A 14,869-nucleotide genomic window follows, 5' to 3' on the forward strand; every position below is an offset into this window, starting at 1 on the left:
TTTTCCCAACTAAACACTAATTAATATATCTATAGATGGATACAATACAAGTTGACAACTTGAATCTGACAATGTTTAAATTTTAATACTAGTTGAAATATTATATGTTTGACCAACTCTCATATCTATGAAATTAAAATAATCATAATAATAAAAAATACTTGACTTTTGTGTACCGACTTAAAGTGGATCTTTGGATTATGTTTCTAACCCTCCCTTTACTTGACACGTGTCGTCTCTCAAACACTCAAACATTTCCTTTTCCACCTTAGTTGTCCCAATATTTTCCCATATATACAAAAGGAAGCCCTTTAGCTTCCCTTCCATTTTGCACAAACTTTTGTAGGCCCCACTTTCATTATCTCTCATAGTTTCCCTTTAATCCCTAAAGTTATTAATAATTAATGACAATGTTTGAAACGTAAAATTAGTTATAATAATATGTATTTAGGATGTAAATTATTTAGAAGATTATTTGAGGCGTTAATAGTGGTTGTTGCTAAAATTAATCGTCAATAGGCAAAGTCATCTAAAACATTAAAGGAAGAGAGTATTAATTATTTTAATCATAAAGAGTTGTAAATAGTGTTATGATAATAAAATTAACGTTAAAAAAAACTTTACTCTCTCATTTCCTTAACACACGTACCAAAAGTTAGTCCACTGACCTATTCTAAATTTAGGCTTGAAAGATTCTTCATGTATAATTAGAATATAATTTGTCAAATCATATGTATATTTAATTTGGATGAAGCAACGTATGAATGAATTTAGTTCGATTTAATTAGATAGTGTTTTCTAACTGCAAATGTTATTTATCAACTTCCTTATTCATCGAGTAATATAAATATTAGAACTTGTCACTTCAATTAATAACAAGCACATTATAAAAAGTATGTATTAGATGGATGTGATTTCATAAAAGAAAGAAAAAGAAAAAGAAGAAGAAGAGAGGGAGAGAGAGTAATTTTTTAAAAAAAAATTAAAAAGGAGTAAAGTTATGATGATCATGATCAAGTGATGGGAGAAGATCATAAAAATCATAGAGAAATTCAGAATATTTAAATATTTTAAGTTTGTTCTAATAAATAAATATTTATAATTATATAAAACACGAAATTGCTAAGAGAAGATTCTATCTGTTGTCATACAAAAACCTTAATGTATATTATTAGCTTGGGAAATCCCACATCTTCTTATAACTAAATTAAAATACTATAAAATAAACTATATATCATTTTGCTTCCTTCTAATTAGTTTAGATTATTAGGTGGTTTCAAGGGTTTGAAGGTGATTCTTATGAATGGGTTAAATATTTCGAAATATTCTTGATTTGATTAAATGTTGATAGTTTTTATATCATTACAATTTTTGAAATATTTGACATATTTTTTTTTGTAAAAGTGATAGGTATCTGACTACTTATTTAAATGTCGGTTCAAGAACGTTTTAGGGATTAACTTAAATATAAATTTTTAAAAAAATTATAAATACATATAGCACTTCAATTTTATTGATTAAATTTTCACGAGGTTGATAGTATGAACATTATGCCAGTTGAGTTACGTTCTTGTTGGCAAATTAAGTAGGATTCAATTAAAAGTGTGTATTTAATTTGGATGAAGCACAAGTATATTGAATAGATTTAGTCCGATTTAATTAGTTAGCATTTTTATATCTCTAACTATAATGTTATTTACTCAATCTCGGTATATAAATTAAAAAAAAAAGTTGTATAAACACTAGAACTTTGGTCACTTATTAATAACGAACACATACATAAAATATATATATATATATATATATATATATAGATTTCAATAAACAAAAAAGAGAGTGAAATTAGAAATGATCATGATCGAGTATTATGAATAGATGATAAAAATTGCAGATACAAATTCAAATAGTTATCAAATAAGACATAAATATTTTAAATTTATTTTAATAATTAAATATTTATGATTACATAAAATACGAAATAGGCCAAAGAGAAGAACTTTTCCATCTCTTTTGTCACACAAAAAACTTGGGCAAATCCCATTTAGCTTCATCTTCAAAAGAATCCCACTTGGCTTCTTCTTATAATTAAGTTAAATTAAATCAAGGGTAAATAATAAAGAATTTAAATTAGCGTTTCACAGAAAATTTTAAAAAAAATTGTGATAAATCGGTTAAATATTTTAAAATATTCTTGATTAGATTAAATGTTGATAGTAATTATATGTCTGATACATTTTTTCTGAAGGTAACATGTATTTGACGACTTAATTTAAGTATCGATTTAGATTTAGAAACGTATCAAGTATAACATTCAAATTAATTAAAATTTGTAAAATTATAGAAACTAAACTAAGTAATTACATGACTAAAATGCTAACAAAGAAAAGTACTATTACAATTCAACACCGTTGCCGCCGCCACCAACGCCATCGTCGGATTACGATGGCCGCCGCCTCCCTAGCTCATCAAAGCCAACAAAGATTTCATCTCTCACCGTCAAGTTCGGAATCAAAATGTCGTCGTCGTCGTCATCATCATCACTATCAATATTCATATCTTCAAACATCTCTTCGTCTTTCTCACCGCCTCCACCTTCGTCGTCGTTCAATGGTGTGATTGGAGAAGCTGCCGGGGAAGAGGAAGAGGCCACGAGAGCGGTCAGGGAGGAATCGGGATCTCCCGTGGTGGGGTGTCGAGTGGGGATGGAGGCAGAGGAGGACCTGTTCCGGGAACTTCCGGCCAGGGAATTCCGGTGAGTTGGACGGGGATGACTGTGATCTCCGGTGTATGTGATGATGAAAGTTTCGGGATCGGCGTTGCTCCGTTCAACTTGTTTTCTTGCTCCACACCCTTTTGAGCTGCTGCAACGGTAATAATTTCTGTGATCATCAATTCAAATAATCAGAGGAGTAAGTTAAAATTTTCCCGAGAAACAAACAGAAATTACAAAAGGAAAATTTAAAAAAAGAAAAAAAAAACCCATTTATTAATAATAATTATAATAATAAATACGTATATTTAAATACCTTGGATATGGAGATCCTTTAATGGGCTTTTGCCCATATTTACGCCAAGCCCACATGTCTGTTGAGAGATTATCTGCTGTAACATGGCATACAGTTCTCTTCTGTTGGTTCTTTCTGTAAATTAAACATAATTAAATTATAATTATTTAATATACACTTTCAATTTAATTGACAATATTTTATTTTAGGTAAAATTACTATTATAGTCTCAAAATTTTTAAATATGTTTTTATTTATTTCTCGAACTTCAAAATTTTTAATATATTATTAAATTCATTTTGTGTCTAATAGACATTAATAAAATAGATTTATGTATTATATAAAAATTCAAATTCTATGTTATAGAAGTAGAACTAGTAAATGCATAAAAATAATACTTGCATGCAGTACAGATTAAAATATTAATTTTTTTAAAAGAATTTGTCATGTGTAGTTTATTATTGAACAATTATGTGAGATGTACAAAATGAATGTAGCTAGAGATATATCGGAATATTGTTTTTATTAGTGAATTTTAAAAATTTTGAAAATTTCTTAATTGGTAATTTTTTTAAAAAACTACTAAAGAGTAAATATAAATTTGAAATTTAATATTAATTTGATTATTACGGAAAAGTAATAAAATTAACAACGAAAGATTTAATTCAATTACTTGCCTTTTTCTCGATTTGGGCATGAGAGATTGCGTCATTGGCGAACTAGGGAAGTCTGGCGGAAACGGCGGTTGCCGGTGGTGGTGGTGGTGCTGCAGCGCCGCAGGATGTGGATTCGGCCGAATGGGTTTAATTCCGTGTCGGAAATGGTGGTTCGGGGTTGAGTTGGGGATTTCCGGCACGACGGCGGGAGGGGCAGAGACAGCGGCGGGACCGGCGGAGGGGTTGGGGAGAAAAGAGATAAAGGCTTGATGTAATTCATGGAATCCGTTGGGCTGTTTAGGTTGAAGGATATCGGAAAAGGAGAATGCGACGTCGTTCGGATCGTCCTCGAACGTTAAAGAAGCGAGACAAGACAAGGCGGATTCGGCGGCGGCGGCGGCAGCGGCGGAAGTTGGGTCAGTAGCGGAAACTGCTGAATTGCAGCTCCGGACGACGGCGGAAAGATCCCAATCATCGTTCCCGGCCGCCATGGATGAAAATTATACACAAATCGATATGAAAAAAAAAATACCCAAACAACAATTTTAGGTATTTGGTAAAAAAAAAAAGGGGAAAGAATTGGAGACAGAAAGGACGGCGCTGACTTTTTATTGTTTAGAGAGAGAGAAAGAAAGAAGAAATGAAAGAGAAAGAGCACTGACTTTTGAAATTCACTAATTCTTAATTATGTATTTATAAACACAGAAAATCATAATTTTTTAAATATATGTAAAATATACAAAATATAAGACCAAAAAAAAAAAGATAATTTACCTTTCTACAAATTAAATTACATTTTTTAAAATTTTTGACGTTTGGTATAATCTCGGGTCTTTTTAAATATAAAAAATATTTTAAAATTTAATCTTTTTTCAAAAGTTCAAACACTTAAGACTTTTTGTTATAATGTGTAAATATTTTTAGAATTTTTTTATTTATAAAAATTTTCCTCATCTAACTTCTTCGATATTTTTCTTTATCCTTTTAGGGTTTGTTCAGCAAATTGGAAATGATCATTTTGGAAGCTTAGTAAATTAAGTGAATTAGTTTTAGCTTCTGAAAAAAAAATCTAAATTTTAATAATTGATAAATTGTATATTTCCGCTATAATGTTTCCATTTATATTGAGTAAATTTTCGGTACTGTATTGTTTTGAATTTTTATTAGCTTCTAGAGTTGAAAAAGTTTGTATATGTTATTATATTTTTTTAGGTAGGTTGGTACTTAATTGGAAGTTAACATCTTCGACCTTATGATCACGTGCCATTTACTAATGATAGAAAATTAATGACTGATTTAATGAATATTTTGTATTTTTATTAGTTAAAGTGTCGTCCATTGTCATTTTTCTAAAAGTTATTTTTCAGAAGTTTATCTAAATTTTTAATATATACGACAAGAAGTTGTAAAACCATTTTTATAGAATTATCTGGAAAGAAATTTGGTGTTAATAAGCATCATTTAAGAAAAAAAGATAAGTTTGCTCTCTACGTTTGACATCTATTTTGTTTTTAATAAATAAACTTTAACTTCCACAGCTATTATGTTTCAAAATTTCGAACTTGACAATATATCGATGAAGATATTTAAGCATCTTTTTGTTTTAAAAAAATACATGTCAATTGAACGATGAATGAAACTTTACTTAAATTTATGAAAATATATAAGCCTCTCAAACATGTATAAGATTTATCTTGTAAAATATTAAAAAAAAATAATAATAAAGAACCGTATTATGAAAACCAAACATAGAAAAACATCTCAGAGAAAGGAAAAATAAATAATACTTTACTTAAATGTGAGGTCATATATATATAAAAATAAATAATGGGACAAAACTTATGTCTTAATTGGTGAGCAACAATTTTCTACGAATCAAGATTATAATACTTTTGACAAATAGGAGATATATATATATATATAAATTGAGGAAAAAAAAAAGTTTTGCGTTCGAAAAGAAAATAATTATAAAAATTTTAACGGTGGTCAAGAGAAAGAGAGTCATTCATACTAATATCCTTCTTTCTTCTCAACTCTACCCTATATTGTCATGCAACCAAGTGAGAAAGTAAAAGTAAACTACTCTTGATTTTACCAAAACGATAAATTAAAATACCATTTTCAATCCAACACTTTAGTTTTTATCTCGATTTAGTTCTTGAACTTTAAAATTATTCTATTTAGTTAATTTTAATCAAATTTATCTAAATAAAAATAATAATTTCCACGCAAGAAAAATCACAACGTGGATATATCTTCAAATTTTACAGAGAGAAAACTGTAAAATGATATGATATTAAACTTATCTTCACCCATTAGTTTAAGTTTTTAGATCAATCTGTAATTTAAGATGATACTAGAGCAAGTAGTCTAAGAAAAGTCTTGTGTTCCAACTCTTGCAATGTTATTTTCAAGCCACAATTGAAGGAAAGTTTTAGATGATATGATATTAAATTTTTCTTCACTCATTAGCTTAAGTTTTTTGGTCAATTAGTGATTTGAAAAAGACGACTAAAGACCATTTGAAAGGAATAAAACGAATTCTAGTTTCTTTTTTATTTTGAGAATATGTGAGGTAAAAGAATCGAGTCTTTGACGACTTCAAATTCGATAATACAAAAAGTTTTATGTTTGTTGAGCTATACTCATATTGATAACTGATTTAAGTGGTAGACGGTATACAAATGGAGTAAAATGGTATTTTATCAAACCGTAGAGAGAGAAAAGGTTGAGGGAGAGAGAATATATATATATTATTTGACTTTTAGAAAATGTCAAATGGGGACAAAGGAAGAAGGGAGAAGGTGGCAAAGGTTTGAGGAAGATGGTGTTTTTTGTGACAGTGCAAAGGTTAGGCGTTACAACTTTGACTCTTATGATTCCTTTCTCTTTCTTTTAATTGGTCCGTAGGTTTATAGGGATTACCATGCTCTCTTTACTCCACGCGCTTCCTCTTCTCGTGAACTTCACTTCTCCCCCACATGGGTCCCTTTTCCATTGCATGTTTGACAAGTCATTTTTTCTCCTTCTTCGTCTTCTCCACGCGCTTCCCTTGCGACTCCAGAACCTCACTCCACTCTCTTCTCAGTTATCCCACCAACTCCCAAAATTTTTTTTTAAAAAATCTCCTTTCTTTTTTTTTTACAAATTTAATCCTTAAAATTTTATAATTTAGTTCCTAAATGTTAGAATTTGGTTCTTATATGATACATAAAGTGTTAAAATTTGTCTTTTTTGTCTCGGTAATTTGTCTTTTCTTGTTTCGATTGGTTCTTAAGATTTAAATTTGTATTTTCAAGTTAACTATTGGTTGATTTGAGGACAAAATGATGTGATTTGATTGACATCGTGTCAATGTTGTTGTTGGCTATGTCATTGTTTGACACTAAGTTGAAGGTGTCATATTAAAGAAAAGTTGATGTCTTTTTTGCCAACGAATAATATCTAACATGTCAATTATTTTGTTATTTTCTTTTAACTAAATTAATGATGGTTAACTCAATTCAATAACTAAATCTAGACCAAATCTAAATCGTGTGTACTAAGTAGGAATAAAATCCAAAAATTCAAATACCAAAAGAGTCGCTAAATTGAAGGGACAAAAGTAGAATTGAAACTAAAATCACAAATAAATGTGGTTTTTGAATTCTTATAAGACAAATAAAAACTGAATGAACATATATTTTTAACTTAGTTAGGCTTGAGCCTTTTTAGTTTGTGCTTTAACCAATATTTTATTTTAGCTAAATATATAATTTAGTCTCTAATACTTTAGATATATGTTATTATGTCTTTAGAGCATCAATTTCAGCCATCTTTTGAATTTTAAAAATTAAGGAGACGTTTGGGACAAAGAGTTGATTATTATAGTACTAGGATATTATAGTTGAGTTGTAATAGTTTGTGTTTGGGATGTAGACTATTTTAGTTTAGGTTATAATAGTATGTGTTTGAGGTATAAGCTATTTTAGTTCAATAATGAAATAGTAAACATTATAACAAAGAATAAAAAAATGATGAATGTAAAATAGTAAAAAACAGTAGTAAATAGTAAATATTGTAGTAGTGTTTATCCTAACTAATTAGGGATTTTGAAATAGTATTTACTATAGAGTGGTTATTATAGTTTTATGATAGTATTTGCCCCAAACGTCCCCTAAGTTGATTATAGACACTAATTCTACATATGAGTGTCTTTGTTTTTCTCTCTCTTTTTTTACCTTCTAAAAATATTTTGAGAATTCAAATTAAAGTTTTGAAATTAAAAAAAAAAAGTTTAAAAAAACTTATATTTGTCTTTAGAAATTTATGTTATCTAAAACATGAAAACAATTATAAATAAAAATCACTAGAAAATAAAAATAATTTTTAAAATCTGAAAATAAAAAACCAACCAACCTTAACTATAAAACTTATAAATCTTTATTTTCACTGGTACTTAGAATTTTTTTTAAGTGCTTATTTTAATTTTAAATTTTTCAAGTTTATTTCGTTTAAACTTTCAATACACACGTCAATTTTAGCTCCAAAATTTATAAAATTACTATTTTGGTCGTCACATTTTAAAAATAAATATTTTAGTTCTTATCATCGTTTAACAACTAGATAACTTGACTTTAAAAATGTATTTAAATGTGGTCACATAAATGTTATTCGAGTTATAGATACAAATAAGTAAAAATAAAAAATAAAAATCTTTTCGTCCTCGCTATTAATTTTTTTTTAATTCTTTCTTAACTACATTTTCATATTTCATATTCGAATGTGGTCTCAATTTATTCATATACCCCTATTCTATTTGAGTGTTATAGTAAAAATGTAAAATCTTAAAACACATAACCAAATAAAAACTAAACTCAAAATTGTAGGTAAAATATAGTATTTTGAAACCTAAACACCAATAAAAGCTATATTCAGAAAACAAAAATCAGAATGTTGTTTTTTCTATATAAACTGATTGAAGTTAATATAAGCGAAGGAATATTAATTAGATGACTCATCTCATTCATTGAAATCTGTAACGTAAATACGCTACTAACTTTTTAAAGGTGATGAATGTTGTTGAAAGTAAAACTTCTTACTATTGGATAAAGCCAAATTTGTTGAGTGCATCTAGAAGAGCAAAAGGAAAAAAGTGTCATAACATTAACCTCCCTAGATAGTGGCCTATTTACTTCCTCATGTGATATTCAACATGTGGATTCTTTCATAAATTCACAAAATCTTACAATTTCAAAGTGACGTACGAAATAGAATTATCTTAGAAAGTTGGAACCATAATTTATCTTACCCTTGAATTCTAGCTCATTTTCAACATTGCCATGATTTTGATTGGGAGATAAATCTTAAAAGAAATTATAAAAATTAAACCAATTAAACAAATTTGTAAATTACATGAGTGTAATATCATTGAAAAACATGTATATAGTGTTGGAAATGCGACCAAAGTTCCACATTGATTAGATAAGGGGAGGATCATCATGAGTATATAAAGGAGGACGACTATTTCCATTGGTATAAAATCTTTTGGGGTGAAACAAAAAACAAAGTCATGAGGGTTACGTTTATGTTCAAAATAGACAATATCATACCATTGTGAAGATAGTTAGAGTGTCGTTGTCCCTATCAAGTGGTATTAGAGTCATACTCCTAACTTAGCTATGTCGAAAGTAGTCACGGTGTGATCCATGGTTGAACTCTATTGGATAGGCGGTATGTTAGTGTGTTCGAATGAAGAGGAGTTAGTCTAGATAAGAGTTAGATGAATGAACAACTATTTGAGTGGAGGCTTGGTGGTCGATGTCCCATCATATAGATAAACATTATGTATTAAGGCAAGCTGTTTTTCTTTTCTTTTCAAAACATGTGTATATATTATGTTTTATATCTCATTAATGCTTGAGATTATAAACAAACTACTGTTTATCTTATAGTTATGTAATAAACTCTACAAAATATATAGCCTGTTCAAAAGAGATTTTCTTTTCAAGTACTTAAAAAAAGAGTTTTTGAGTAATTGAAAAATCATTTCAAACATTCTTTTTGTCATATATATCAAGAAGTTCAGAACTCATTTGAAAGCGTTTTTTTTTATATTTAGAATTTGGAAAAAAGTAAAATGCATTTTAATAACTATTATTTTTTATTTTAGTTCCATATTTTTTTTCTATTTACAAAAGAATGAAAATATACTTTTGTAATCTGGTTTCAACTTATATAAGATACATAGTATTATTTTCGAAGTTAGAGGTCCAATTTTTCCTCTTCATGTTATTCAAAAGAAAAAAGAATATCATTGATATGGTCTTTGACTAAATGACTTAATCGACATTATGTAAAAATGTAAATAATTTGTCAAGAAGATAGTGAGATCCGGGCTAGAAGTAGGAACTTAAGATTAAAATGGGTCTAAGAAATGAGGCTGGCTAGAGCCATGCTTGGCCGAGGTCGAGCCTCATAAAATACCTAATAGGGCATGCTTCGCGCATACCCCGACCAAGGGATATATTAGGCCCTAATATGGCAAAGAGAAGGTGCTCAGTCTCGACTTTGGCCGAGGTCGACCCTAGTAAAATATCAAATTTGGAGAGATCAAAGCAATCTAAGACTCGAAAAAGGAAGGCATGGGCCTAATCTCATGTCATGATGCTCGCCCTCGGCTCATACCGAAGTTCACTCATAGAATCCACCAGAAAAGGAATGTCACGTAAAAGATCTAACTCAAGAAAGATGGATGATAAGATAAAAACATAATTCAGAAAACTCAAATGTAAGAGAACTATGGCAATAAACATTATAAATACGTGGCAAAACTCCAAGGAAAAGTAAGTCCATTATCCATTCATAAACTTATTGTAGGGCAAACACGATATCAGTGTGTAGATCTTTCTACCGTATCTGGACTTTGACATCAACAATAATGGTCTATTATTTTCTCAAATTTTAAATTTAAAAATTCTAAATTTAATTTGAATAATAATTTTTAACGATATAAATTTCAAAACTACGGTTATGTACTTAATGTTCAATATTTATTATGTATATGCAAAACAAGAAAAAAAAACTTGTAACAAGAAATCAAATCTTTTCATTATGAGAAATTCATATACAATTTCGACATTTTTTATAAACAACAATTTTGAAAACTAAAAAAAAATGAAAAACTGGAAATAAAGAACAAATACCACCAACCACATCATTTTCAAAAACTGGAAAAAGAAAAAAAAAAAGTAATAAAAGTAGAAATGTAATAATCTTCCTATCTCTATTTTTTCCAACTTTAATTTAGGCATAATTAAAGAAATGAATTATCTCCGGAACATAATTTATTGAATAAAAATAATTCTCACATTCCAAGCTCTCCATTTTTAGATTCTTTATACAGGAACTGATATTATATTCAAAATGACAATATTGTCCCTAAATTAATATTCTTTTATTGGGTAATTTGGATTTTATTTCCTTTCGGATTGTGGATAAAGACCCATGAGTATTTCGGATTTTTTTTCCATTTACTTAAATAATGGTAGTAAAATGATTAATCTAAAGATTGATTAACTATAATTTTCCTATATCACGCTTATCTTATATATGGATATCACACTAATTAACCTATGTAATAATTAACTATTTTTTTCGTAAATAACTAATTAATTTATACTTTGAATATTTGTGTAATTCATTACCTATGTTTTTAACTTATATTTTTGCTATATACGCAAGGATATTGTAATTCTCGATTAATTTGAATATATAGTTTAATGGATAAAATATTAAATATCATTTCAAATTTTGATGGATTGATTATCATTGTTAAATTTTTTTTAAAAAATACCTTGTAATTTTCCCTTAAAAATATCTTACATGTGTTATTTTTTAAAAAAGAAAAGAAAAAAAAAGAAAATTTTACCTTTGGTTCATTGTATTTCCAAAAAAGGCAATTGTTAGGAGAATCTTGTGTTTTGTCCTTTTTATTTCCTTTTATCAACCAGGTAACATATTTCTCCTCATTAATGTAATTTTTCAGTTTAAGGGGGAAAAAACCCATAACTCACTATAGGTTTTTTTTTTTTTTTTTTTTTTTTTTTCCATAGAAATTTTACTATTCAATATGTTCTCCTAAAATTATGGTAGTAAAAAATTGCAAATAGTCCAGAATTCTAAACTATTCAATTCTTTCTTTTATTGTATTCAAATGAATGTTGAGACCAATTTATGAACAACTCAATAGTGAAATTAAATTGTAAAAACGTAATTAATGAGAGATTAATTCTCCTAGATTAATTAGCGGTATTATCATTAGATTTATTTTTTATTTTTTATTTTAGTGTAATTTATTATTTTGTTTTGTACTGATTTCTTTGGTCTTAATTTAATTATAATTAATTAATTTTCTTTTTAAAAAATTACGTTTTCTTCTTTGTTAAAATGAGTGGGCAAATGTAACACTAGTTGGATAGAATGTAAAATATACCATATTTGTCAAAGTCTCGATGACAATTGTTTCAAAAAAAAAAATCATGATATTGAAAATTTAGGTAAAATTTGATTTGATCAACCTAATCAAATTTAAGGACAAACTTAAATTTTAGGATAATTGTTTTAAATGATAAAATTGTTAAAAAAAAATTTCAAGTATAGCAGAATATCTAGATCTATTAGTGATAGAAGTCTATCACAGTCTATCGTAATCTATTACTGATAGACAGTGATATTTTACTGTATTTATAAATAAATTGACTTTTTTTCTTTATTTGAAAATCAAACAAAAAAATTTACCTACATTGAAAAATACTTTTTAAACCCAATTTTGTGAATTAGAAACATCTCAATTTAAATATTATTAGCCAACTGAAATTTAAATATGATAAGAAGAGTTAGCTAAACTGTTAAAGTATCTGTACTTATTTTAAAAGATGAGTTCAGAATTCTCGTCACATATGATGTAATATCTTTTTTTTAAAAAAATAAATATTATATTTAATTTAAAATAGATGTTGTATTAAATTTAAAGATTTAAAAAAAAAATAGGATAAGAAAAATAATATTAATATTATTGTTACTATATGTGTTTGTGGTAGGGATGAGAATCTGGATCCGTGAAAAATGGGCTTCTTAATTAAAGAAAAGATGCTCTTTTAATGTTCTCAAAATAAAAAATAAAAAATAAAAAATAAAAATAAATGGGGTGTGATGTGAGGAATCTTTGCACTTTTAACGGTGGCTAGTTTAATTTTGCTTCTTTTTTTTTTTTTTTTTTTAAGAGTAGAAAATTTAGTTTAGCTCTTGACCACGTTTGTTTCATGGATGGAGTTTGTATTTAGTAAAATTATAATTCCACTTTATATTTGGTATGTAAATTTATTTATTTTAGGCTCTAAATTTGTTTGATTTTTTTTAAGAACAATAATAAAAAGAAGTTATACCAATATCGTAGCTAAAGTTCTCAAACAAGAGTTCCATTCCGTCCTCTCATCAGGCAAATCCCGTTACTAGTAGTTCCGGTTAGCCCACTTGCCCGAGCACACTCTCAACTTGTAGATGCGCCAATCCTGCCTTCCCCCACGAGAACTGAAAAACCAACAGACCACGAACACCAACACGCATATTGACTCGATAAATTTATTGACTATGCATTATAACTTATATAAACATGATCATGTTGTAAATTTTTAGAGCACTTTTTTTTCTTAAAGGTATTGTAATTAAAGTGTGAGGTGGGGGAATCGAACTTCTAATCTCTACGCTCATATTGGCATTAGAGAACGTTTTAATTATACTCTTATAAACTTATCAAGTTGTATTAGTTTTTATTATAAACTTTCAATCTTATCAAATTAGACCCTAGACTTAGATAAGTGTTTCAATTTTTACCTTTTATATAATTGAACCATTATGTAAACTCACTAACTTTTGTAATAACAAGTTCATATTGACTTAAATTTGATTAATACATGAATTAAGTATTGAATAAATTTGCTAAAATCTATAGATTTCAATAAGATTATTGCATTATTATTGTTATTATTCTTTGAAATTCTATATGGTATGAATTTTCCAATGAAAACTTATAAGAAAATAAAAATTTGCAATGCTTTTTTAAGTTGTAGGTTAATATTGTAACATTTATTCAATGTGCAAATATATGAAATTGAGAGTTTAAGATAAAAATATATTCAACATATGTAGGGGTAAAATTGACTATCTCCCCAAACTTCACTTTGATCTTCAACTTTTATATTTTTTTCCATTTTGTTTCCTAAAATTTCAAAGTGCTTATTTTAGTTTTGGAAGTTAATATTTACTATTTAATTTTGATTGTAGTTAAATACCCGTCTTATCTAATCTTTGCGACTTCAAGTCATGTCAGTGTCCAACATACATATTTTATATACACACATTTTTTAAAACATTATTGTTCACTCATTTTCTCTAATTAACAATCAAATAGCAATGGTAACCACAATGGTCAATTTTTTTAAAGTTCATAAAATAAGATAAATACTTAAAATGTTTATCTTAAAGAAAAGTTGAGTCAATAATGTTGGATTTAGTGTCCTACATCTCGTGGATCTCGTAGTTTGTATTTTGTAAATACAAATTATTTATTTAATAAAATAGGAAGTATTTATTCGATATTTAGATTATTAACTCGATCTATTAAATTAAGATCCATGATTATTTAATGAAGCTTGAACAATATATGGTAGACATACAAATGGATCATATTCAAGTAATAACCTAAAAGGTTTGTGATATATGGATAAGGTTGAGTGTTTTATCTTGATGACACTGCGGATATGAGCCACTTTGTAAATGTTACAAGAGTTGTATGTGTTATTACAAACGATATGTTCCATATTGTTCATGTGGAGACATGTAAGTGGAGGTATCCTATATAAAGAGTTTATATAAGACCCGATTGCAAAATGATTGGTTTCTCTTTATAACATTGTTACTTGAAGAGATTAATATTTCACTAAGATATCCATAAGTGACTTGACCTTAATCCTGAGTGAATTGTGAAGTTCTATTTATGAGAAAATCCTTTGATCTATATGGGTGAGAGTTGCTAGTTTCGTCGACTCAATAAGCCTACCATTTTGAGGATTTGTTCGAGTAGGGAGTTGGAAATATAGCTATACAAGATGGAATTTACTCATTCTCATGTTTAAGGAAAATAGATGAATTGCTCCCTAAATAGCTGAT

The 14,869-nt window shown here is 27.8% G+C and overlaps 1 protein-coding gene across 1 annotated transcript; it reads right to left on the reverse strand.

Annotated features, from left to right (window-relative positions):
* Window positions 1-2,416: 2,416 nt before the first annotated feature.
* LOC120068391 (probable WRKY transcription factor 27) lies at window positions 2,417-4,232 on the reverse strand. The gene is made up of 3 exons (XM_039020142.1): window positions 3,679-4,232; window positions 3,027-3,136; window positions 2,417-2,879 (listed from the first exon to the last, which is right to left on the reverse strand). The coding sequence occupies exons 1-3, from the start codon at window positions 4,150-4,152 to the stop codon at window positions 2,438-2,440; spliced, it is 1,026 nt and encodes a 341-aa protein (XP_038876070.1). The 5' UTR covers window positions 4,153-4,232; the 3' UTR covers window positions 2,417-2,437.
* Window positions 4,233-14,869: the final 10,637 nt, after the last annotated feature.

This window comes from Benincasa hispida, chromosome 12 (genome assembly GCF_009727055.1).
Source record: "Benincasa hispida cultivar B227 chromosome 12, ASM972705v1, whole genome shotgun sequence".
Classification (NCBI taxonomy): domain Eukaryota; kingdom Viridiplantae; phylum Streptophyta; class Magnoliopsida; order Cucurbitales; family Cucurbitaceae; genus Benincasa; species Benincasa hispida.